This window comes from Pinus tabuliformis, chromosome 3_2 (genome assembly GCF_031772625.1).
Source record: "Pinus tabuliformis cultivar Carrire ecotype Pingquan chromosome 3_2, CPIR1, whole genome shotgun sequence".
NCBI lineage: Eukaryota > Viridiplantae > Streptophyta > Pinopsida > Pinales > Pinaceae > Pinus > Pinus tabuliformis.
This window is the reverse complement of record NC_142302.1, coordinates 173,097,556-173,122,168: the sequence shown is the minus strand read 5'-3', so window position 1 is coordinate 173,122,168 and position 24,613 is coordinate 173,097,556. Positions and strand designations below refer to the sequence as shown.

General features: G+C 34.1%; 1 protein-coding gene across 1 annotated transcript; it reads right to left on the bottom strand.

The window, feature by feature from the left end:
- Positions 1–7,051: 7,051 nt before the first annotated feature.
- LOC149180345 (uncharacterized) lies at positions 7,052–9,160 on the bottom strand. Its single transcript, XM_089418164.1, has 2 exons — positions 8,513–9,160; positions 7,052–8,085 (listed from the first exon to the last, which is right to left on the bottom strand). The coding sequence occupies exons 1-2, from the start codon at positions 8,808–8,810 to the stop codon at positions 7,052–7,054; spliced, it is 1,332 nt and encodes a 443-aa protein (XP_089274290.1). The 5' UTR covers positions 8,811–9,160.
- Between the last annotated feature and the right edge of the window lie 15,453 nt (positions 9,161–24,613).

Genomic DNA, 24,613 nt, shown 5'->3' with positions numbered 1-24,613 from the left:
GGAAGTTGAATGCCTTAGCTTTGTTTTGTGATCTTCGACAATTGACGTAAACCTAGGTAAAACCAAGGTTATGATCTTCAACAGAGTGAAGAAAACTTCGGGCTTTCACTTCCTATTCAAAGGGGAGGAGGTTTAGATCACCAACACGTATATGTACTTGGGGGTGCAATTCTCAGGTCCCTGCTTCAGTTTGCGACCAGTACTGCAGCCTTAGATCAATAAAGGATATGGATCCTTAGCCCTTCTCGAGAGATAGCGCTTTTGACATCACTTCTAGGACATCTCGTCCAAGATGAGCCTCATGGACACCTTGATCCGTCCCACTGTTCTATATCGCTTAGAGGTTTGGGGACCGTCTTTACTTGAGTTGGATTGGGATTCAGTTGAGAGAGTCCATAATCTTCTTCTCCACCGCATCATTAGATGCAAATAGACAATACCTCAGCACATCATCCTTGCAAAGTTTGGAGCTCAGCCCTTTCGGCTTGAGACAATCTTCAGTTTGGTCTCATTCTTGCATCGTGTCTAGGGATTTGCAGACTCGATAAAGAGTAGGGACCGTTACCCCTACTTGGCATATTTCTCTTCTAATACTATTGCTCATTCTTCTACACCAATATAATCAGGCTCCCACAGGGTGTTGAGCTTAGCTTGATGTGCCCTTTCTGCAACAGCTCATGAATTTGCATCTTGATCTCATCGTTCTCCATAACAAAGAGTCGATAGATCGATCCATTAGGTAGCGGCGCACCCTCGATGGAGTGCTTGACCTGACAGTACAAGGGTATCCCCATAGGTGAGGCGAAAATGTCCCCGTACTCCTCCACGACCTTGTCCATATGTTATTGTTGTGCGGAGGAGCCCAGTCCGAAAGTCGTGGCCACAATATTCTTCTTGCCCTCATGGCGAATCATAAGGAAATAAAATTTCCTAGTCTGTGAAATGATCTTACTGCATTTCTTTGCAGAGATCAAAGAGATGGTGGTGCCTTACTGCGGGCAAGTATAAAAGAGCAAGCCATCCACTTCCACTTCCATTTCTTTGACTCACATGATGGGCTCACACTCTCACGTATGGCGGGTATCCATCCACTTGATTGGGCTTATGGATCTTGGCTAAAGGCTTAAGGGCTAATGGCTTGTGTGGTTCTTGGTGGTTCGCTTGGTTGGCCATTTGGTAAGATGACTCATCCTCATCCTACTGGGCTACCTCCGATATCTTGTACAACTTATTTGCCCAAAGTAATAATTAGAGAGAGAGGTATAGACTCATATATAGCATGTCGCTTCCACAAGTATGGTTGTCCTAGTAATACATCACAAACTTCAAGAGAAGTGACATCACATAGTACCTCATCCGTGAAGGGGTTGATGTTGTAGGGAAGGTGGCACTGCTGGCTGACGCAGAGATCTCGTCCTTGGTGAAAATACCTGCTAGTGTACAACTACATATGTATTGCAGTCAGTAGGCCCAATCACTTCAAAACCTCTACTGAAATGATGTTATTTTGGCTCCCACTGTCAACAATGAACTACAGCGGAGAACCCTTGACCCACATCTGTGAGTGGAAAAGGAGTTCCCCCTCCTCTGGATATTCAAGATCATTCTTCTGGATCTTGGTGGTGGCCATGGTGGCACTACGCTCTACATCAATGACCTGTTTCCCTTTATCATTCCCCTTGTTGGGTTCTGACTCAGAGTTGGAACATGCGTATGATTCGGAAGCCTTCAGCTCGGCCACCAGTGACTTCTTGGCCCAACACTCTCTTATGTTGCGAGTAGAGTTATTATGGAACTCACACCATTTTCCTATGTCCTTCTTTATCTTTTTAGTGTTGTTCTTTAATTGCGAATTCGGTGGGTCGTTATGGGTTGCCCCGCCTTGGCTTTGTCCTTTGCTCTATGGTTTGGGGGAACCTTTTCCTTGCTTCAGATTCGCAGATCCAAATTCTCGCTTCTTCAATTTAAACTTCTACTCAATCCTGACAACATATCGGTACATTGTACCGAGCGAGGAGATGTCCAGGAACTCCATCTCATCTTGGATGTACCTATGTTAACAATCGTAGTACTTGAGTACCAAATGTCACTGAGAATATTTAATACCCAACTTCATGCGAAGGGTATGAAAAACATTGGTAAATTCTGGCATGTCTTGGTCCCTTCCCTGCCACAACATGGTCCACTTTATGTATTTATCCTCATAGCTCCCAATAGGGTAGTACTACTCCTTGATGACGTCCCAGAATGAATTCCAAGTGGGCGTGACTGAAAATAGTGAGGGTGTACTTTTGTCCTTCTTCTCACAGTAGGTTTCCCACTAGTCCTTGGTGTAGGGGGGGGCTTTGAGACGTGCAAAAGTAATCTTTTCCCTGACAGGAAAATCATGAATAGGAAAACATCCTTCTAGCATATTTAACCATTTATCTACGACATTCACATCTATCTAACCTTCAAATATGGGGATGTCAAAGTTAATTAGTACCTTAAAGGGTGTGGCGCTTCCAGAGTGGTTGCTGAAAGGAGATGTGTCACCTTTGGGTAGCCGCTAAAGGATCTGGGAAAAGTTGTACATCATCGCGTTCCTCTGTCGCTCGAGGACTTCTTCGAGCAAGATTTTGAAAGGATCTCTTTCCCCCTCATCTTTCTTCTCTTCCGCCATGGGAGGTCTTCAGGATTTGCAAAGCTGGTCTTGCAAAGGTTCAACTAGTTCAAGCCCCAACTCCTTATATCCTGACCTCATTGGGGACATGCAAAGAAAAACATAGAAAGAGTAGACCTCTCCGATACCACTGATTTGAACTTAAAAAGGAATGCAACAAATTCCAATGATCATGGGCCCAATCCCCGAACGACTACTGCCCTTCTTTGTGTTATTAAATTTACATTTATGCTTTCAGTTCTTGCTTTGCAATTATTCAATCATGTTTTAGATATGATCATTCATTATTGGGTTGCTCATTAAAGTGATAGTTGCTACAATAGTTTGAATGAAGGTCATGAGATTGGATTCCTAATAATTGATTTTCTAAAGCGTTATTTGTTTTGTCATTTCTTGTGATTGATAAAAAAAATTAAGTGCAAGATTTGATATTTCTTTCAGCATAATCATTTCTATTCAGAAGTGTTGTTCCTTTCTTATAGTTGTAGTTTCCTAGGAAACAACTTTTGTTTAGCATAATTATTTCTTTCGCAGTAGAAGATTCAAGCTTTGATCATCTTAAAGTAGCTTTGATTGTTTATGTTTGAATTCTCAAAGTTGTGACTAAGTTGTTCTTTTCTGAAATCATAGTTGTTCCTTGTATTTTACATGCATTTACCTTTCAATAGGGCTAGACAAATTAGATCACATTAGCACTATTCTTTGCACATACTGTGTAGACAGCCTTGAAATAACTAAACAAGTTTTGGGTTGACAATTTAATGAATGGAGCTCAGTTGGTCATTTTAAGAGCAATTAAGTAACCCAATAGAGATGTTTTAACATCTCAATTCAATTATTTATAAATCCCATTCTCATCATTGCACCTTGGGATTCATGTTAGTTTAGTAACCACCTCTAGTAATTGGGGTGTGTTACAGTCACTCCAGCCGATTAGATCCAAAATCTACCAAGACCTTACATTGTCGAGCAAATGGATAAGGTACTAGTTATTGACGTAAAAACCCCAGAGGTAAAATTATACTTTGTTGATCTATAAACTAAGGCATTAATATGTCAGTTTAATGGTTTTTGGTCGAGACCTGAAGGCTTATATCAGTGGGTGTATTCCTCTTAGACTACAAACTATGATCTCTACTTATGCTCTAAAGCCTTCTTCATGGTACGATTTGATACACAACAAGATATGGAAAAAGTTTTAAATGAAGGGCTATGGTTTTGAGGTAGAGTGAGGCTTTCGTTACCCCATGGTTCCCAAAGTTTGATGCTACAAGAATGGTGGTAACAATGATGTCAATTTGAGTGAGGTTGGCAGACCTCCCTCTTCCTTTCTAGCACCATCGGGTTTTGGAAGATATCAGAAATACTTTGGGAAAATACAAGAAAATGGATTTGTACAGAACAACAAAAATGTATCTTTACATTTATTAGGATATGTGTAGAGATTAACCTTAGCAAAGGTCTTCCTGGTCATCTTCTTATAGAACATGAAAATTTTTAGTGGACATGGGTTTTAGATTATGAGAATAAAACATTTAGATGTTGAACTTGTTTTCAAACATGACACTTGCATAACACTTTCCCACAAGCAAAAAAGGCCCCAAAAATGAAAAAGAGGCAGGACCGTAAGCCAAGTGAATGGAAATTCTTTGACACTTCAGAAGATGAAGAAGAAGAGCTCGAGGAAGATACTCCAAATATTGAAGCATCGACTCAACCTAGCAGTCAATCAAATAGAAAAGTGGGGATCAGTCATAAACAATGACTCTTAGCTAGAAGGGTATTGAATCACCAGAGTTTGTAGTATCAGAACAACGAGAAGCGGAAACACCCACTGAAAATGAATCGAGGGGCATTAAGAGATCCCATGTGTAAGGTCCTCGGGTGCGTGGGTGAACCAGGCACGGGCGCGCGGGCTTGCACGGCGAGTTGGGCTGCATGACCTGGGCGCGCGCACACGGGCGAGCTGCAGTTGCGACGGTTTGCGACGACGAGCTTGCGACGAAACATGCGACAATAATGGAGTGCGATAGAGTATTTATACACCTTGGAGCATTGAGCGGGTTACTTGGAGGCCGACTCATGATGGAGGGCGGGCCGACTCAAGTATGGAGCGTTTGGCGTTGAAGAAGGGTGTGCGCACGAACGTTGGGTGGTCGGCTGGGCGAGCCACCACCCCCACTTGCGATGGGTATAAGTTGGGGAATGCGTGGAGGCATTTCATCATTCGACAATCACTTCTCATCTTCGCTTAAGGAAGAAGTGCGCAGTTTTCTAGTGTGCAGTTCAAGAGGGGAGGCGCACATCTCATGCGCCGGTCTTGGGTGAACGCACGGTGAAGGAAAGTCGTACTTGGTGTTGGGCGAAGGTGCGGGCGAGGGTGCGCCCGGTGGTTGGAGAAGGGCGTGCACGGGTGTGTGGCGCCCGCATTGTGCGACGACTTGGCGTGGGTGTCTTGGCGACTCGGGTGAGCGTCCGCACACCGTGCAAGTGTGCACGAAGGTGAACGAAGGTTGGAACCAGAGGTCGTAGAGTTGGGCAGTCGGTACTACGTGTTGTTCATACGATTTGGGCATTTGTAAAGAGTTGGCAAGCGGGACTGCGTGTGGGCAGGGATACATGGTTTGGGCGTTTGCGACCAAACGAAGAGCGAACCAATGAAGACGTGCGACGAGGTGAACAACGGGTTGGTGAGTCGTGTGGAAACCGTGCGGAGGTGCCGACGAGCTGGGCAACCGAGTTTGCCAAAGTTGTGAAGATTGACTAAGTGTAAATTTGGGGTTTCCCAAGATTTAGCTTGTACATTGTAAAAGTGAAGATTATATATTATATTGATTCGGGCAGACTCATATTGCAGGGAGTTGCCCCTCCCTTTATACTGTGCAATTGTCTTTTTCGTTTATAATTGCTGTTGATAATGAATGAGTATGGGTGTTCATTGGTATAAAGGCTAAACATAATAATACTTGGTTGCGAAACACAAACTAAGTAGGAGAAAGTGAATTAGGTGTAGTCCACGAACATAAGTATTGGTGAAAAGAAAGTGTTCGGTGGTGCCGCACCTCGCTATAAGCGGTTGAAAGACTACCGCAGGTGTAGGGGCGTGACACCATGTATTTGAGAGCTTAGACTCAAACAAAGAAGTCCCCCCAAAGGTAGATGAAAATCAACTAGATAGTAACAACCACTCCCAATCCAAGAGTTTGGCAAGAGGTGGAAAAAAAAAGGGAAAAAGGGGAAACTAAGCAATTTTTATCAAACTGAGTCACGGAAAATTATGTACTTTTTTATATTTTTCTTTCTCTTTACTGTACATCGTCCGAGAGACTGACATGATCGAATGCTTTTAAACATCTACAAAATATAATTTTGTTCCTTGTTTTTAGGTTGAATAAAGCTATGATTTTTTCCTTATAAAAATAAAATAAAATAAAAAATAAAAATTCCAGCTATTTTACTATTAGTGCTATATTTGTTAATATTGTTATTTTACATATTACTAGTATTATATTTTTATTAATTGTATATATATTTACTATTAGTGCTATATTTATTAATATTGTTGTTTTACATATTACTAGTATTATATTTTTATTAATTGTATATATATTATTATTATTATTATATCTACTAAAGCCTAGTATATTGTAATCAGTTTGGGTCAAAATGCTTTGACTCTTAATTAATGGCTTATTGACCTACGGTAATTTAACAAAGCCTATTTACAAATTAAAAATCTCCACAATAAAATAAAGATAAAACTCCATAATTAATAACCATATTCCATATTTTTTTAAATATATATATATTAAACTTATATTAATTATTCGTTAAAATAATGTTATAATTTAACAATTTCTTTTTTTTAAATTTAATATATCAAATTCAATTTTCATAGATGTTAGTAACCACCCCGAAAAAAATTTAAAATTTAAATTTGAAAAAGATTCGAAAGGAATAAAACTTATATGTGGTGGGTTGATAAAACTTATATGTGGTTGTTTGATAAAATTTTGAGAATACAAGATTTCACAGATTTCTTTTTCGTTTTTGTAAGATTGTTAGTGCAGCGGACTGAGAGCTTCCCTGCTTCTCATGAACAAATTGTACACAACTCATAGAGGAACAGGCATCGTTCTTTTTCCCTCGTGAAAGAGCACGATGCGATTTCCTTTTCTTGTTAGAGTCTTAACGGTTGCCGACGAAATCAGAGGCCATAAAAGTCAAAATTAGTACATTTTCATTTCTCTGCAGTTATTCTGTATGAGCAGAGTTTCATGTAATGCCAAGCTGAAAAAATAGCCAGTATGTAAGTACCCTTATGTATTTTAAGGGATAAGATAAACATACCTCCCCAACTTTGAAAGGGCAGTAACAGGGGGTAGCACCTCAGTAAGTGACACAGTTCAATGGTTCTCCTGTGATATCATCTACCCTTACAACTGTCAACTTACATTCTATAACATCCTTCTGCAGTTTGGATCCTGCTGCCTTCAACTCCTCCAAGGTGGTGATTTGATTGAAGAGATTGATTACTGGCAAGGTGGATAAAGGAGGCATCTTCTGCTGAGGAAGTAGCTTATAGAAGTCCTCTTGTAAGAGGGGCACTTCAAAATCCTCCTTCTTGTGGGTCACAAAGATATATGCTACAGCAATGTGAGCTCCTGGCTCCATGTGGTTTGTTGAGAAGTTTCTCTGGTCAGGAAAGTTAGGATAAAGTGTTACATACCCTCGTAAATACATGACATCAATTAAGAATTTATTCCAAGATGATTGCCATCCATTGGTTGTGGAACCCGGTATCTGCATTGGATTCTTCTGCACATCTTCTGTAAATCTCATGTTCATGTACTTGTAAAACTCTCTCCACTTTCGTGGGAAGAATAGAGAGCCCCAGCTGCATGGAAGCTGATGTAAATATGGTGTGTTCGGATGCAGCGCCTTGAAGAATTGGGTTGCATTCCACTTGGGTCTCTCTTTAATTACTTCAATTAACCTTGGAGTGTACAGGGCAATGGCAGTGTATAGGGCAATGGCATTGAGCTCAGGTAAGGAAACTTGTGGATCATACTGGTAAGCCAAGAGGGCATATTTGAGCCACATATAGTAGAAGGGAGATACCTCAATGTCATCCTCAAGAACTAGACGAAAATCGTCATCAGAAGATGGATACCAACTTTCACTGACTGCCCTTATGAGACCCCCATGAAGAGTCCTACGTCTAATAATTTTCTCTCCGTGTGGCCAAATGAAACTGTCTACCATCTTCAGGGTCTCTACATCCACAGCGCTGTCCATATTGAATGTCAAAACAACTTTGTCTCCAACATAATAGGATTCAGTCAATGAATCCAACAGTCTCTTCAGTGATGCAGGTCTATTTTGGGTGACTATATTCACTAAGATGCTCATCCTATTCCATTCTGCACCACGCCAGAATAAGAGAAACAAATCAATGATCTAAACTTCTTGCAAAATGCATCAAATGTTGGAATAAGAAATTATTTCCCAAAACGTCCATTATTTAGATGTGAAGATTTCCACAGTTTGGCATATTGCTGTTCATGAAATTTTTGGAAATTGTATCATATTTTGAAATGTCAAAACTCAGTTTCAATCCAAAAATTCCATGAACAACATTCATTAGAGTAGTGTGATACAAATGCTCCCACACACTATATTTTAGTACCAAAATGGAAAACATATCTGATCAAAATCAGAGTTCAACATCTGAAGGTTATGTTTGCCAAACTTTTTCAAGATCTCAACCTAAACAAGAGTGTACTCCTATTAGCAATTGAAGATAGCAAAGTGCTAGATAATTAATGAAGCAATATCAAAATGACTTACGTTTCAATGCTGCTGGCTTGACATCAGCCATCCAAGAAATATGAGGGATAGATACACGAGGCAGCTGAATCAAAGCAGTGCTGGAAGCCCTTCCCACTGCTAAAGCCAATCCATCCCGAGTAGCAGGATCTAGATCTGCCACAGTGATAATGGCAGAAGGGCTATGTATCGCAAGCAGGCCCTTCATGGAGGAGTAAATGTCTCGTATGATAGGTACGCTAGAACTTCCAGAACCCAGATCCAAATCAAAAATTTTGAAGCGGCGCTCGTGACATGCAGTTAGAGACCATCCAAGCATGAGAGAAGCTTCTTCACAGGTGCGTTGAGATCTTCCACTTACTACTACATATGCTTTTCGACCAGGTGTGTTACGAAAATGAATAATCAAGGGGGCCAGGTCAACAATCTCCTCAAGCGTGTGAACATAAAACAGCACATCAGATTGTTGAGGAACATTCTAGCCCACTGAGTCACATAACCCCTAGACATGTATTGGCACGATTGTTTATCTCGTCCTTCAACGACATCCTTGAAGAGTAAAGCTGTATCAGATAGATATGCCAACCTGTCCTCGCTGTCTGCCCATGTTTCTCTATCGTTGGGATCCATGGGCAAAACAAACGAACCTCAACCTCTGTACTTCTGTAACTGATAGCTGTCCAATTACAGTAAATTGTCAATATGGCGTATCGACGAGGAAACGATGTGCAATAACCTGTATAGAAAATTGTATTACATACAAAATAATCTATTCCTTTTATAAAAAGTAAAGTTCCAGAGAAATGTACTTTTTTTAACCATGGTGATTTTGTGTCAGGTCTAGGATCAAACCTACGTAATATAACACCGGGAGTTCCGGTCTAGGATCAAACCTATGTCCTATAACACCGGGAGTTCCTTTTATAAAAAAGTAAAAGTTTCAGAGAATTGTACTTTTTTAACTATAGTTTTGTGAAACCATATATACCAATAATTTATAACTTATTAAATTCAATAATTTATAATTTCATAAATTTAGAGGCTCTGTATGGTGTAAAATTTATTTTTTATTAATAAACCCACTGAGAATATATCCAACCATATAAAACTAAATATACCAATAACTTAGAGATGACTGCCAAATATACTAATAACTTAACAAAGACCAAAGCTCTGGATCGCAGGGGAACCTACCCCGAAACCTTATCACACCAAAACTTGTCCCTTAAAATTAAACAAGAGGATGGATTACTGCAATTCCCTACTAATTCTGCCATCGCGGATTTTTGTGCCCACCATTAAACTATCCCAGTTAGGCTCGTATCAGGCAATCAAATGCTGAAGGGACCGGCCCACTACTCTATTCTTCTGCTCCTCAATTCCCACATGATCAAACATAACGCAACGTGCCAGATCTGTGTCAAGGAAGTTGCGGCAATGGGCATTTTAAAAGCAACACGCCACACAGATAAAGACAGACAAATTTAATGTTGGGTTTATATGTATGTCCAATGCTATCCTGTGGAGCATTCAGTGATCTCAAGGGATGCGAAAACAAGCTCCAAATTAAATCATATATGGATATCAACGCCTGAAACATGAGATTCTCTTGGGAGGTTCTTGTGTTTTCATATTGGTTGCTTAACCGATCAAGTTTATCAGTGATTTAATAGTGGAGTGAGTATGAATTATGCACGAGTATGAATCATCTCTGTTTTTGGACTTAAAATGGGCGGGTCTAGAGTGTGCAAATTGATTACATGGAGCTTGGGTTCGGCTATGTTCAATTTGGCCTTTCATCAGCATTTAACGTATTGTCGAATAGAACAAAATAAGTCTGACAAATATTTGACATAAGCAAAAATCTTCCAAACTCGTGCTTTACACATCCCATATGTGACAAAAACTCGTGTTTGACAGATCCCATATATGACAATCAGAGCTCGGCCTTTCTGACCACAGACGCATGCCTCGACCCAAAAGTGGCCTTTTCAGGAGCATTTATCGTCTGACTCTAGGAGAACAACTGCCTGCTGCCTTTTCACGAGCACATTAATGACGGAACAACAAATTCTGTCTCTGAAACTTGCAGAGGTATATATAATGCAGTGATCACTGATATATATACGCCGAAGTGGGGAAGGGACGCCGTAATGATATATGTGGCTATATATACTGTTTTCTGTGTCCATTAAAGTCTATCTATTCCAAAATAAAAATCAAAACAAAAATCAAAACATAGTATAGGTGGTGAAAGAAGTTTTCCTAAGAATAGTGATCGATATTGTTCATTGACGAAGCTCTATGGTCTTTTTAAAGTCCACATACTCTAAAATAAAATTCAAAACATAATAAAGATAAAAAGGTTTTCCTAAAAATAATATGTGATCTACATAATTGAATGAAGAAACTTTATGGTTTTGTATACGTGGTGAAACATGTTTTCCTAACAATAGTGATCGATATTGTTCATTGAAGAAGCTCTATGGTCTTTTTAAAGTCCACATACTCTAAAATAAAAATTAAAACATAATAAACCTAAAAAGGTTTTCCTAAAAATAATATGTGAATGAAGAAATTTTAGGGGTTTTTTTGGAAAACATTTAGAAAGTTTTATTTCAACATGCTTATAAAATGTGAAAAAGTAATGATTTATTTATTTGACTAATTAAACGTTAAGTAAAGATATATTTAACTAATTAAAGATTAAGTAAATCTTTAAGTAAAGATGTTAATGATGCAGAATATTATATCAATTTGTATGACAAGATAGTTTCAATGTCTCAATGATAAAAAAATATTGCATTCAATTATAAAATATAGAATAATTAATAACAATGTCCAAGCATATGTGACTTGCAGCTGGTCACAATCATAAGTAGATAGTACATATGTGCGAAAGGAAAGTGGAAAACATGGTTGACAAAAAAATAGAATTAACTAAAAAAATAAAATGAATAAACTTTGAGTCTACTACAAACTCCACTTATCTTATAATGATGGCATATTGTGATTATATCAAAATAATTATGTATAATTGAAATTGTGCTTCAAGTTGAGTACCTAGTAGTATTTATTATTTACCCCTTTTGTTGCATCTAAAAACATGTTATGCCAATATAGCCTTTGTTGGTTTTAATTTCCCTCATTGTTTTCCTTGATATTTTTTCATGTGTAAATTTAAACAAGTACATAGAACCAACCATTTATACTCACACACATACTTTTGGAATGTTTCAAGCCTTACAACTCTTCACATTTATTGATCTTGCCTTAATACTCTACAATATTCTTTACTTCTCATACTATCTCATTTCATTCCAAAGTTTGAGCAAGTATAGCAATCCAACCACTACAACAAAACCCTGTGATTAGTGTCCCTTTTCTCTTCCTTTTTTGCGTCTAGATCCCATTTTTGGTGCTATTTGTGTCCATTTATCAAATATGGTGCAAAAATTGATGCAAAGTTTGCATCGAGTTTTCACCAAGTCTTACACCAAGTTTAGCACCAGATATTGTAATAGGTTTTGCATCAGGTTTTACACCAGGTTTTACGCCAGGTTTTATGCCAAGTTTTGTGCCATCCTTTGCACCATGTTTTGCATCAATTTTGGCACCTAATTTTGTTTCACCAACTTTTGTGTCATTTATTGCATCCACTTTTAGCGCCTACACTTGCATCAAATTTTTCATCATCTCTTGCATCCTCTTTTGCATCATTTTTTAAATCATTTTTTGCATCCATTTTTACATCATTTTTTGCATCCCCTTTGCGTCAAGACTTGCATAAGGTTTTGTGTCTCATATTGCATCTACTTTTGCATCGAATTTTGTTGCATCAACTTTTGCATCATATTTTTCATCCATTGTTGCACCCATGTTTACGTCCACTTTTGCATCCCTTTTTGCATCTTATTTTTCATCTTCATTTTTTTTTTTTTTTTGCATCTATCATTACATCCACTTTTGTTGTGACACTATTTGTACCATATTTTGTACTTACTGTTGTACCCATGTTTGCTTCCAATTTTGCATCCATCTTCGCATCCACTTTTGCATCAAAATATTGCATCCACTTTTGTGTTGGGTTTTGCATCTCATTTTGTATCTTCTTTTGCATATACTTCCATTGCATCCATATTTTTCATCCAATTTTGTTTCTATTGTTGCACCCATGTTTGCAGCCACTTTTGCATCCCTTATTGCATCTTGTCTTGCATCCAAGTTTGCATCTTTTTTTGTGTTTTTTATTACATCCACTTTATCGTCCACTTTTGTTGTGCCATATCTTGTGCCTATCATTGAAACCCACATTTTCTTCCAATTTTGCATCCACATTTGCATCCTCTTTTGTGTCTAATTTTGCATCAAATAATTTTTATGTTTTTTGCATCCCATTTTGCATCTACTTTTACATCCACTTCTGATGCATCCAATTTTGAATCTAATTTTGTGTCCACTATTGCACCCATGTTTGGTCCATGTTTACATCCATTTTTTAATCCAATTTTGCCTCCTTTTTGCATCCAAGTTTGTGTCTTTTTTTTTGTTCATTTTTGTATCCACATTTATTTCACAACAATTCATGCTAAGTTTTATGCCTACTATTACACCCATGTTTTCCTCCACTTTTTCATCCATGTTTGCCTCCTATTTTGTGTCCAAGTTTGCATCAACTATTGCATCTACTTTTTCATCCACTTTTGTGTCAATTTTTCTGTATTGTTGTGCATCTACTTATGTTGTGTCCACTCTTCATCTAATTTTACGTCTATTGTTGCCCCCATTTTTTTTTGACTTTTGCATCCATTTTCCAACACTCATATATTTTTTGCATTGATGATGTTTCTTATGACATAAACAATTATGAAAAACTGATGACAATGTCAATAATTATGATGATGATGATAATGAAGATGATGACGATGACATGAATTGTGATTATTATGATAATCAAAATGATGATAAAGATGATGGGGGTTATAATGACAATGATGATGGTGATGATAATGACCTTGGACAATCTTCCCAATTTTTAAATGTTGTCATGGTCATAATCATAATCATTATCTTTAGAGTCATCTTCCAAGTCATCATCATTTGATCATCATTATCATTATTTTCATCTTGGTCATCATCAACAACAATAATGGCATGAATGATGATTATGATGTTCATGACGAAGTTGACAACAATGATGATAGAAATTACATTAATTATGATGATGGGGATGATGAAAATCATAATGACGATGATAATGGTAGTGATGATGATGATCATCGATCATATCTAAAAAATAAAGTTGTCATTTCTCTTGCATATATCATGTTTCCTAACAACCCTTTTTGAGCACTTGTAATATTTTTTGGGTTGATGATATTTCTTACGATACCTATAATTATGAACAATTGGCGACAATGTCCATAATCACGATGATGATGATGATGATGATGATGACGACATGAATGGTGATTATGACGATAATGCAATGATGAGATTGATGGTGGTGATGATGATGATAATGAAGATGATGACACTCCATCTAAACTAGGGAGATGCTCATAATGAGACAAACAAGTACTCTCAAGTTGAAATATTCATATAAGAAGGGATCTCGATTGATAATCATCAACGATGATTTACATCATCATAGCCAACATTGTCAAAATAGAAAGGCCTTGAATAACAAGTTATATCTCTCCATTAGATCATAGCACAATGTTGGGAGGCATAAATTTGGACACCACTGCCTCTTTAGGCACTTACCGCACTAGGATGTTCATCAGGCATGTCCTCGCATGATCATTTCCTAATCCACTGTCATAATATTTGACACCAGGAAATGTCGATCCTCATGACTATTCTTATCTTGGATTAATGTACTTGAATTATGGCAGTTAGTCCTAGTCAAAGCACAAATTCTCAAAGAATATTGGTCCCAGATGTTTATCTAATCCACCGTTCTCCCTACTGGTGTCTTTAGTAGGCTTACGACTGTTAGTCTCGGCCATAGTACAAGACAAATGGATAATATGGTGTCAATGCTCACTCCCCCTCAACCAGGGAGGAGACATCCACAAGCATAACCGTTTCTCAAGAATACCCATCATTTTCATAGGGAATAACATAATTAATTTGTTTTCATCGCATGACACCTTTATGATTAAGCATTCATAGATTTGTGGCAAAATATTTCCCCTTTTTTCATTTGTGATGAAAGAAAATCAAAAAGTGAAAGCCAAAATCATTAAAGATACACTATAAGGATTTATCTAAGTCTAAACTCTAAGGTTAAAGTGAAAATTTATGTAAATATTATATCTATGAGTTGTTCAAAACTTATGAAAACCTTATTCCCTAAGTCCTATATATAAGAAAAATCAAAAGAAAGAAAAATAAGGCCCAATGAATGGTAACTCATGTATTCACACCCTCTTTGGAAAACATATGAATATATACACTCCTAGTCACACTTGATAACATGTTTGTGATGGTTAAATCATGAAGTCCTCTTTTCCCCTTTCATTTTCACTTCATCATTTAAGCACCTAATTGAGGATCTAGGGAAATTTTCTTGCCTAAGGGTTTCATTTCTACTCTTGGTTTACTTATGTCACACTATGGTCAATCATGTGACGGAGTGAAATACTTAAGTTTGTGGAGTTATTAGAACAGTGTATTAAGTTAGTCACCACACACACATGTATTACATGTCATTGATCCACATGTGTGGGTTGGAGACTCATTGCTTGAGAACTTTAATGGATACTACTTTAGGGCCTTGATGGTATATCTTACAAAATCTCTTGGTAAACATTGTGATTCATCCTTTCTTTTCTTCGAGACACTTGATAATATTGAAGTCACTCCCAATAATCCATGGATATGGGGAGTATAAATTACTTGTGCTGGAAATAGAATTGAGAAATAGAGGTTTTCCATTTGTGATATTGGAGTCATAGACATTGGATACATGGTAGTAGTCCTCGATGTCAATTAACTAAAATTATATTGTCATAATGCGAAAAGAGGTAAACATATTCGTAACCTTGATGTCCTGATCATTCCAAATAATAACCATTCCACCCAAGTATATCTAATCATCAATCACTACTACTTGGAAATTCCTCCCCCATTTTCTAATTATATCAGGTAGAACCTCACTTAATATTTTTATTTCTTATATCAACATTATTGATGGGTGCTTTGCATACCATTTTTCATTTAGTAGTATTTGTTTTCGTTAAATATTGAGGTCCCTCATGTTCCATGAGACTATTTTCATGGAGAATTTACACAGAAAGGAAGTATAATGTGACTAAAAAAAACATGTTCCAAGATTTAAGTTATTGGACAATGCCACTTCATGACTCCTATATTTCCTTAACCTAGGACTGAATGGTGAACTTGATAGCCTTAAGGGAAATTAACCAATGAAAATCTCAAAAAGAGGTGACTTTTGACTTTATCACATACAAGTTAATTTACTAAAAAAAAATATCCATAAAAATTTCATCAATCAATGAATCTTTAAAAAAAATATCCAAAACAATTTCATCAAGCAATGAAGCATTACATTATAAATTACAATCTATAAACTTTTTGGGAACTTTTTGCTAAACCATGTTCAAAACCAACATATTTAATATTAATATTTAACAATAATATGGAAAATTAACACATTTTCCTAAATTAAATAACATGTTATCAATCCTAAGAAATGTCACTAACATAAAACTAAAAAGCATGCAACTAATGGGAGTGACCACTCAAGGCCACCATAAGACAATTAATCTATTAAGACAAGGATTAATGGGGAAAGAAATCTACAAAGGACAAAGGCAAACCTATTTTAAGTTTATTGTTTTATTAGGTGCGGGTTGAACATCTCAAGATATAATGAAGAGAATAATTAATTTTATTGCATTAAGAAAACACAAGCACATTCTATAACTTAGCAAGTAAGAGATGTATAATACCCATCTCAGCGACACAATGCATGGCATTAAGTTACTTTTTTATATATAATTTAAACTTATATCATAAAATCACAAATTTAGCATGAATGGATGTTTAAAATCCATTTTTATAAAAAGAAAATACAATTTTTGTTATAAAAAAAACCAGAAACTAAATATATTTTTTTAGAAAAAAAAAAAAATACTAAACTGAATACAAAAATAAATAAATAAAAAAATAAAAATACTAAACTTAAGCAAATAAATTTATTCTTTTTTAATTTAAAATATTTTTTAGAATTTTTTTAAACACTTCCCTCCATTCTAAGCAGCAAAAATAATAATAGAAATAAGGACGGACCAAAAATATTCCTTTCCTTGGTAAGTGTTTCCCACCATTCATTTCACTTACTCAAGGTATTTCATAAAACAAAGATAAGTGTTTTTTCATACTCTTTTGGCAAAGCCTATTGAGCTTCTCTTATGATATATTTATTCCTTGATGGAGCCCTTGATATATTGATCAAGTTTTGATTCCTTGGAGATTAATTAGAGCAAAGAAAACATGAATACTCTTAATTCCAAGTTCAATGCCTCTAATGGTGGACACAAGGCAAGGGAGGGGTTGCTATCGTGGTCATAACTCCAAGTTCATTGTCTCTAATGGTGGACGAGGCAAGGGAGGGGGTTGCGGTCATGGTCGTGGTCATGGTCATGGAGTTTTCTCTTTTACATTATATTTAGGGAGTTCAAAGCAATTTGAATGGAATCATTTTCGTCACTAGGTATAATGGATTAAGTGTGATAATGGATAAAATGAAGTAATTATTTGTGAGCATTTTTTCTTGAACGAACATTAGGATCCATTTTATTATAGATAAAATTACATGCATTAAAAACAACTCAATATTTCATGTGACATTCATATTGTATGCGGCTTATTTTTCATTAAAAACAATTTACTTTTTCATGTGACATTATTTTTTTGTTAAAATTTCTTCTATTTCTAATCTGAATTACAATTGTAATTTGAAATAAAGCTTCCAATAAATATTAATTTACCAATTCTGCATGGAAATCATAAGAAACATTCACAATATAATATGAAGAACAAATGGGTACCTACTTCATATGAATTAAAAAATGCTTTTACTACTTAATGTGAATTACAAGTGTAATCTTAGTTGGATCTCCAATATATCTTAAGCCATATTTTCATTTTATTTTTAGTATTATTAAATGTTATTATGTCCTACCTCATTTTATTGTTAGCATTGTAATAAAAATATGCACTTTTCTATAGAATTAATACTAACATGTAATATTGATTTTTTTTTCCAGAATGCTATCGGTAATGACCACGAAGATAATGATATAGACTATGTTTAGATTAGATCATATATCAGAGATGATGATGATGATGATGACGATGGCATTGGTGATGATTATGTGGATGATATTATCAGGATGGTCGGGATGATGATCATGGAAATGATCATGAGGATGAGCTTGACTATGATTTTCGTGGTGCTAGCTAGCCATGCATTATTTTTTATATTTAGTTGGATGTCTTAATATGGTAATCATACATTTGAATTTTAGTTTATTTGAATAATGATGATGATACTATCGGTGCTATCTTGTTACCTTATGAATATGTTGAAAATTGTTTACAATTTTTTTATGAAGAATTATTGTGTATGATGAGATTCCTATTTTTTTTATGGATGTTGTGAATTTACCTTAGCATAATGATATCTATGAAACATTTTTATTTGGTAATCTTACATTGACTTTTAGTTGATTTGATTAAATATGATGATGATATTATCATTTTTATCTTGTTATTTTATGTATATATTGAAAATTATCAACATTATTTTGATGGAGAATTATTATGTATGATGATATTACTATCTTTTGATGGATGTTGTGAATTTACCTTAGAATAATGGTGTTCATGAAATATTTTGATATGATAATCACAAATTTCAATCTTAGTTGATTTGATTAAAGATGATGAGGATACTATTAGTATTATCTTGTTACTTTATATATGTGTTGAAACCTGTCAATGCTTTTTTATGGAGAATGATTATGTATGATGATATTACTATTTTTGGATGTAATGTTGTGAATTTACCTTGGAATAATGATATCTGCGATAAATGTTGATTTAGTAGTAATATATGTATATTGAAAATTGTCAATGATTTTTTGATGGAGAATTGTTATAAATGAGGATACTGCTATATTTTTTTATGAATGTTGTCAATTGTCTTTAAATTTGTTTACAAATACTAAGTTATGAATTGGAATGGTGATATATTCTTAAATGTGTTATACATGAAAATATCTCCTCATCATCTTGGAGGAGAATACTATGTTGTTGGTTGAAATACCCCTTTCTCCTAAACTATATAAGCCTATAATACAAGTTATGTACCATGAGGACCACGGTATCCTAGTCTATAACAAGTTGTCCCCTTCATCTAACTTTTGTTACCAAAATTCTCGCATTAGAGGAATTTTCAACTCAAAAAATAACCACCTAAGAAAAAATTAAGAAACTAATGAAATAATGCCATGTAGACAATTTTTTAATATACCATTTTTATTATTCTTTTACAAAAATTACCCAAATAAATGTCACATTTATCAAAATAATATATGTATTTTATATTTAAATTAATATATTAGCACAAGATTTAATAAAATTTAAATTAAAAAAGAAAATTCAAAATTTAAAGGAAATTTAAATTTAAATTTAAAGGAAATTTAAATTACCCAAATAAACATCACTTTTATAAAAAATAACCGTCTACATGTATTTTATATTGAAATTAATTTGTTAACACAAGATTTAAGAAAATTTAAATTTAAAATATAAATTTAAGTTAAATTTAAATTTAAGTTACTAAAATAAATGCACTTTTATCAAAATAACCATATATTTATATTTTATATTTAAATTGATTTATCAATATAAGATTTAATAAATTTTAAATTAAGAAAGTAAATTTAAAATTTAAATTAAATTTAGGATTTAGGATTTTATATTTAAATTTAATTATTTAACACACAATGATTTACCCTTCATTAAAAATATTCTTGATATTCTAACTTTTATAGATGAAGATATTAATTTTATTTTTAATATTTAATATAGTTTTGGGTCACTTGGGCACCATTCACAGTTAATTATGTAAGTTATATTATTAAAAAAAATTCCACTGCCTAGTCACACCTGTATGTCTTTTAAATTTTAAAGGATTTTGATTGGCTTACACATTATGACATGGAAATTCAGTGTTAATATTTTAAAATGAAAATTCTTCTAATACGAGGAAAAAAGCTCGAGTTAACTAGAATTTGACACTCTTGTTCACTTTCAGAAACTCATATGGTGGAATGTGATCTCTTTATCCTCATCTTTAGATTTTTCCTAAAAAGTAAAAGCATACAAAAGTGGGAAAGTGCCATAAAGCATGGGGAAGCTTTTTCTTGAGCATAAAAGCATCTAAAAAGTGGAAAATGCCATTTTTATATGAGGAAACATTATTCACCCAATAGATTTTGCCAAAATTGAACTAATGAGGAATTTGGGAAATCTTCATAGCCTTCACTTTCCTATATATTGGAGGCTTGGCCATTGAGGAAATGATGGGAATTCGTGTATTGTCACACTGTTGAGATCTATCTTGAGAGGGAGAGTTTTGGAGCTAGGAGTTGGGGGAGGTGTTGTTGCAACTGCATCTGATGGTTGTAACTTTCCTCCAACTCTTTTATTAATATAGATTAGTTGTTCTTCCTTCCATATGCTACTATTCATTCTTTACTTATCCTAATTAACTAATGAATGTATGGTATTTTGGTTTATATTTATTTATTCAGTAATATTTATATGTTTATGATAGTTTCAATTATCAAGATATTATGTTGTGAAGTTTTCTTTGTTATCTCTCTTGTGTGTAGGACCAAGATTTGGAGATATCTAGGAGCGCTTCCTAGCTACACTAAAAACTCCAACAAGAACTACATGCAAGGACTCACATGAATTCATTCTTCTTTTCTTAATCTATACTCTACATCTTGATCTACTAAGAATCCCGAGCCTTAGAAAAACCTTTCTCTTAATCAATCTATCTTAGGTTTCTAGGATAAATTGAGAGGGTTTTATGTTCATCTAACTGTGCATTAAATCCTACAGCCAAATGATATTTAGAAATTGTAATATATTTCACTATGTAATAAAATTAGTAAAATGGAAGTAAAAGTAAAACTCTAAACAAGAAGCCAAAAGTGGATGTAACCATTGATGCAAAATTGAGAGTAGAATTGGATGTTAAACTAGCCATCAAAACAAGATGCAAACAATGAGACAAAAAGGATTTTAAAGTAGAATTAAAAAAAGGTGCAAAACTAGACACAAAGAAGGGAACAAAATAGGGCATACAAAAAGATACCAAATTGGGCGCAAACAAGGATGCAAAAATGGACACCAAAATGAGGATGCAAAGAATGGTGTAAAATTAGGATGCAAATTTGGGTGCAAAAAGGATGTAAGAAAAGACACAAAACAAGAAGCAAAATGGGACTAAAAAACGGTGAAACTAAGGATGCCAAAAATGATGCATAACTAGATGAAAATTCAAACTAAAATCTAGGTGCAAAATGAGATGCAAATGTGGACACAAAATGTGGCAGAAAAAAGGATGCAAATTTGGATGCAAAAAAGGATGAAAAATTAGACACCAAAAATGATGCAAAATTGGACATAAAAAATGGTGAAAAATTGGACACAAAAGTAGAAAAAATGGTGCAAAAATGGGCATAAAAATGGCTCAAATTTGGATGCAAAATGAGGTGCAAAAAATGATTCAAAACTTGGTGCAAAAACAAATGCAAAAGTAGACGAAAAAAATGGCTCAAAATTGAACGTAACATTAGACACAAAATGGGATTCAAAGCAACACATGGTCCAACATAAGGTGAAAATTTAGATGCTCAAAAGGATGCAAAATTGGATGCAAGAAATGTTGTTAAAAATGATGCTAAATTGGATGCAACAAATGATGCAAAATTAGGTGCAAAATAGGATGCAAAAAAGGGAGACAAATGAAATGAAAAAGTGGATGAAAAAAATGGTACAAAAATGGATGAAAATTTTGGCACTAAATCAGATTCAACATATGGTGCAAAATTAGATGCAAAAAATGGTGTAAAAAAAGGGAAAAAAATTGGTGCAAAAATAGATGTAAAAATAAGTACAAAATTAGAAGCAAAAAATGGCATAAGACTAGATGCAAAAACTGGCACAAACTCGATGCAAAAAAATGCACTAAATCAGATGCAAAAGATGGTGTAAAACTCGATGCAATTTACGACACAAAAATAGAAGCAAAGAATGGCACAAAACAAGAAGCAAAAAATGGTGCAAAATATGATGCAAAAAATGATGCAAAGTTTGGTGTAAAAAAGATGCAAAATTTGGCGCAAAAAAATGATGCTTTAAAAATTGTACAATATAGCCAGATTTAGCGCCAGGTTGCTCATCCCAATGGAGAGAAAAATACACTAAAATCTGGTGCTAAATTTGGCATAAATTGCCTGTTTTGTTGTAGTGAAATATGCCAAAAAAGTGATAGTTTTTCATCCATGAAAAAGTCACATGATGTTTCATTGTATGGAGTAAAAAATGAAAAGCATAGGAAAGCCTCATATAAAGGACATACCAAGATTTCACCAACATGAATAGACTTGTAAAGAATGGAAACTTGAGAGTTGAATCATACTTTAGAGGAAAACTATAATATCTAAGAAGGCTTGTAAATAAGACAAACTCCTTAGAGGTAAACTTCTAAATTTAACCCAATGACTTCTAGAATTTAGAGAAGATTTCAATCAACAAATTAACTTGATAAAGGTGAAAGAATATTCTCAATAGTTTAATTATAAAGTGTATCGTTAATAATTAAGTTTTGAAAATTGTCTAAATGTTTTTGAAACTCAAAAATGCCTTGAGGGGAATCTAATTTGAAATGTGTTATGCAACCAGTTCACAAATAGATAGATCAACGACTTAAAAATTATTCTATTCGAGGGGGAAATCTCCTTCACATTACATAAATGAAAAATTCTTGGATGATACAAATAACAAGACCTCCTTTGTATATATAGGATTTTAAGGGGTCACAATATAATCAGAGCTTACATAACAATAATAATGTAAGGGAACAACAATAACAATAAGGGAGCTACACTAACAATAACAATAAGGAAGCTACACCAATATTATAGGGACCTAACATTTCCCTCTCCTTCAAAAAAGTGTTGTCCTCAACGCTTGAGTAGTTATGGATGCTTCTGTATAAAATTCTCATCCTCCCATGTGGAATCTTCAATGGGTAAGTTCTTCCACTTAATGAGATACTCTGAAATTGATCGATTTCGTAGTTTTCGGGTTCTTGTTTCCATGACTTCTTCAGGATCAAATATGATTTTTCATTCTTCGTCAAGTTTTGACAACATTGTTTGAAGTGGAAGCTTGTCATCGGTAACCTTCTTTAAGCATGAAACATGGAAAACTAGGTGGACTCAAGAAGATGTAGGCAACGCCAATTTGTATGTCATAGTACCAATATTTTGCAACACCTTGTAAGGACCATAGTACTTGGGTGCTAATTTATTATCCTTCTTAGCTTGCTTGAGACATTTGTTTGTATGGTTGTAGCCGTAAAAATACCCAGTCACCTACATCAAAACTTCTTTCACTACGATGTTGATCTACCTGTTATTTCATTCAATTTTGTGCCAAAGTAAGGTTATCCTTTAAGAGTTTGAAAACTTCTTTTTGATGCTCGATGTGACCTTCTATTTTCGACTTAGTCACCAGAGAATCCACAGTAAGAACCATTTTCTGCCAACGTTTCAAATCCCAACCGGGATCCATCATCAGGACAACTTGAATGCTTGATAGAAGAAGAGCTTATTTGAGGGTTAAATAGTAATGGGGAGAGAAAAGATGAATGTCGGCTCTCAATTTTTGATGAGAAGTCGGTTGTCTCTGATTAATTTAATTAATTAATTAATTTTATTTTTTTTAGTATTATAATAATTAAAGATAATTAGGATTAATGATATTAAATTGATCAAAGTTAATGTTAAAAGAATTAATTCTAGAAAATTGAATTAATATTTAAAATTTTTGATCAATAATATTAATTAATATTGATATTAATTGAAATAATTATTATTATTATCATTAATTAATATAATAATAAGTAGTAATAATAATCATCATAATTAATGTTAAAAAGTTATTAATCTAGGAATATTGTATTAATTTTTATATTTATTATATATGTTGGTACAATTTTTATTTATTTATTTATTAATTTTTAGACTAGGTTTAAGCTTAGTAAGGAAATTAATAAATAATTGCTATTTGAAAATATTATTGATATTATTATTAATAATTATTATTTATTAATCTAATAGTTAATAATAAAAATTAGAATTAATAATATTAATAATGAACATAATTAGAATAGATTAAATTAATCCAAGAATATTGTATTTAGAATATAAATTGGAAATATTAATCAAGAATTTAATATTTAATATTTATTTATCATTTATTTAATTATAAATAATAAATACGTTAGTGCTGATATTTATATTTTTAATTAGAATAATTATCAAAATAATTTTAAATAATATTAAAATAGGTTAGAACTATTATTTAAAAGTGTAAATATTAATAATAGTTATTATTATTGTGTTAAAATAGATATTTTAATATTTAAGAAACGAAGTAATTAATATGGGTAATTAATAAATAGATTAATTAATTAATGATAATTAATATTGTAAATGTTTAATAGTGAATTAATTATTATTATTATACCGGTAGCGGGTTAATTTTTCTGATTAGGGGAAGCCAGCTTCCACTAATCTCCATACCACTGTCTCTGTTGAGATTATGCGGGTGTTTGATAATTTCAAGAGCTTCTCTGATCTTTCGCCTATGGTGTTGCTCTTCCTTAGCGATAATAGAGGCGCTTTCCAAGCAGACATGGTGCTTAGTTTTTAACGAGTGTTCTGCCAAGGCGGAAGTACGAGGCCTTTCATTCTTAATATCAGCTCCATGTTCCTTGAATCT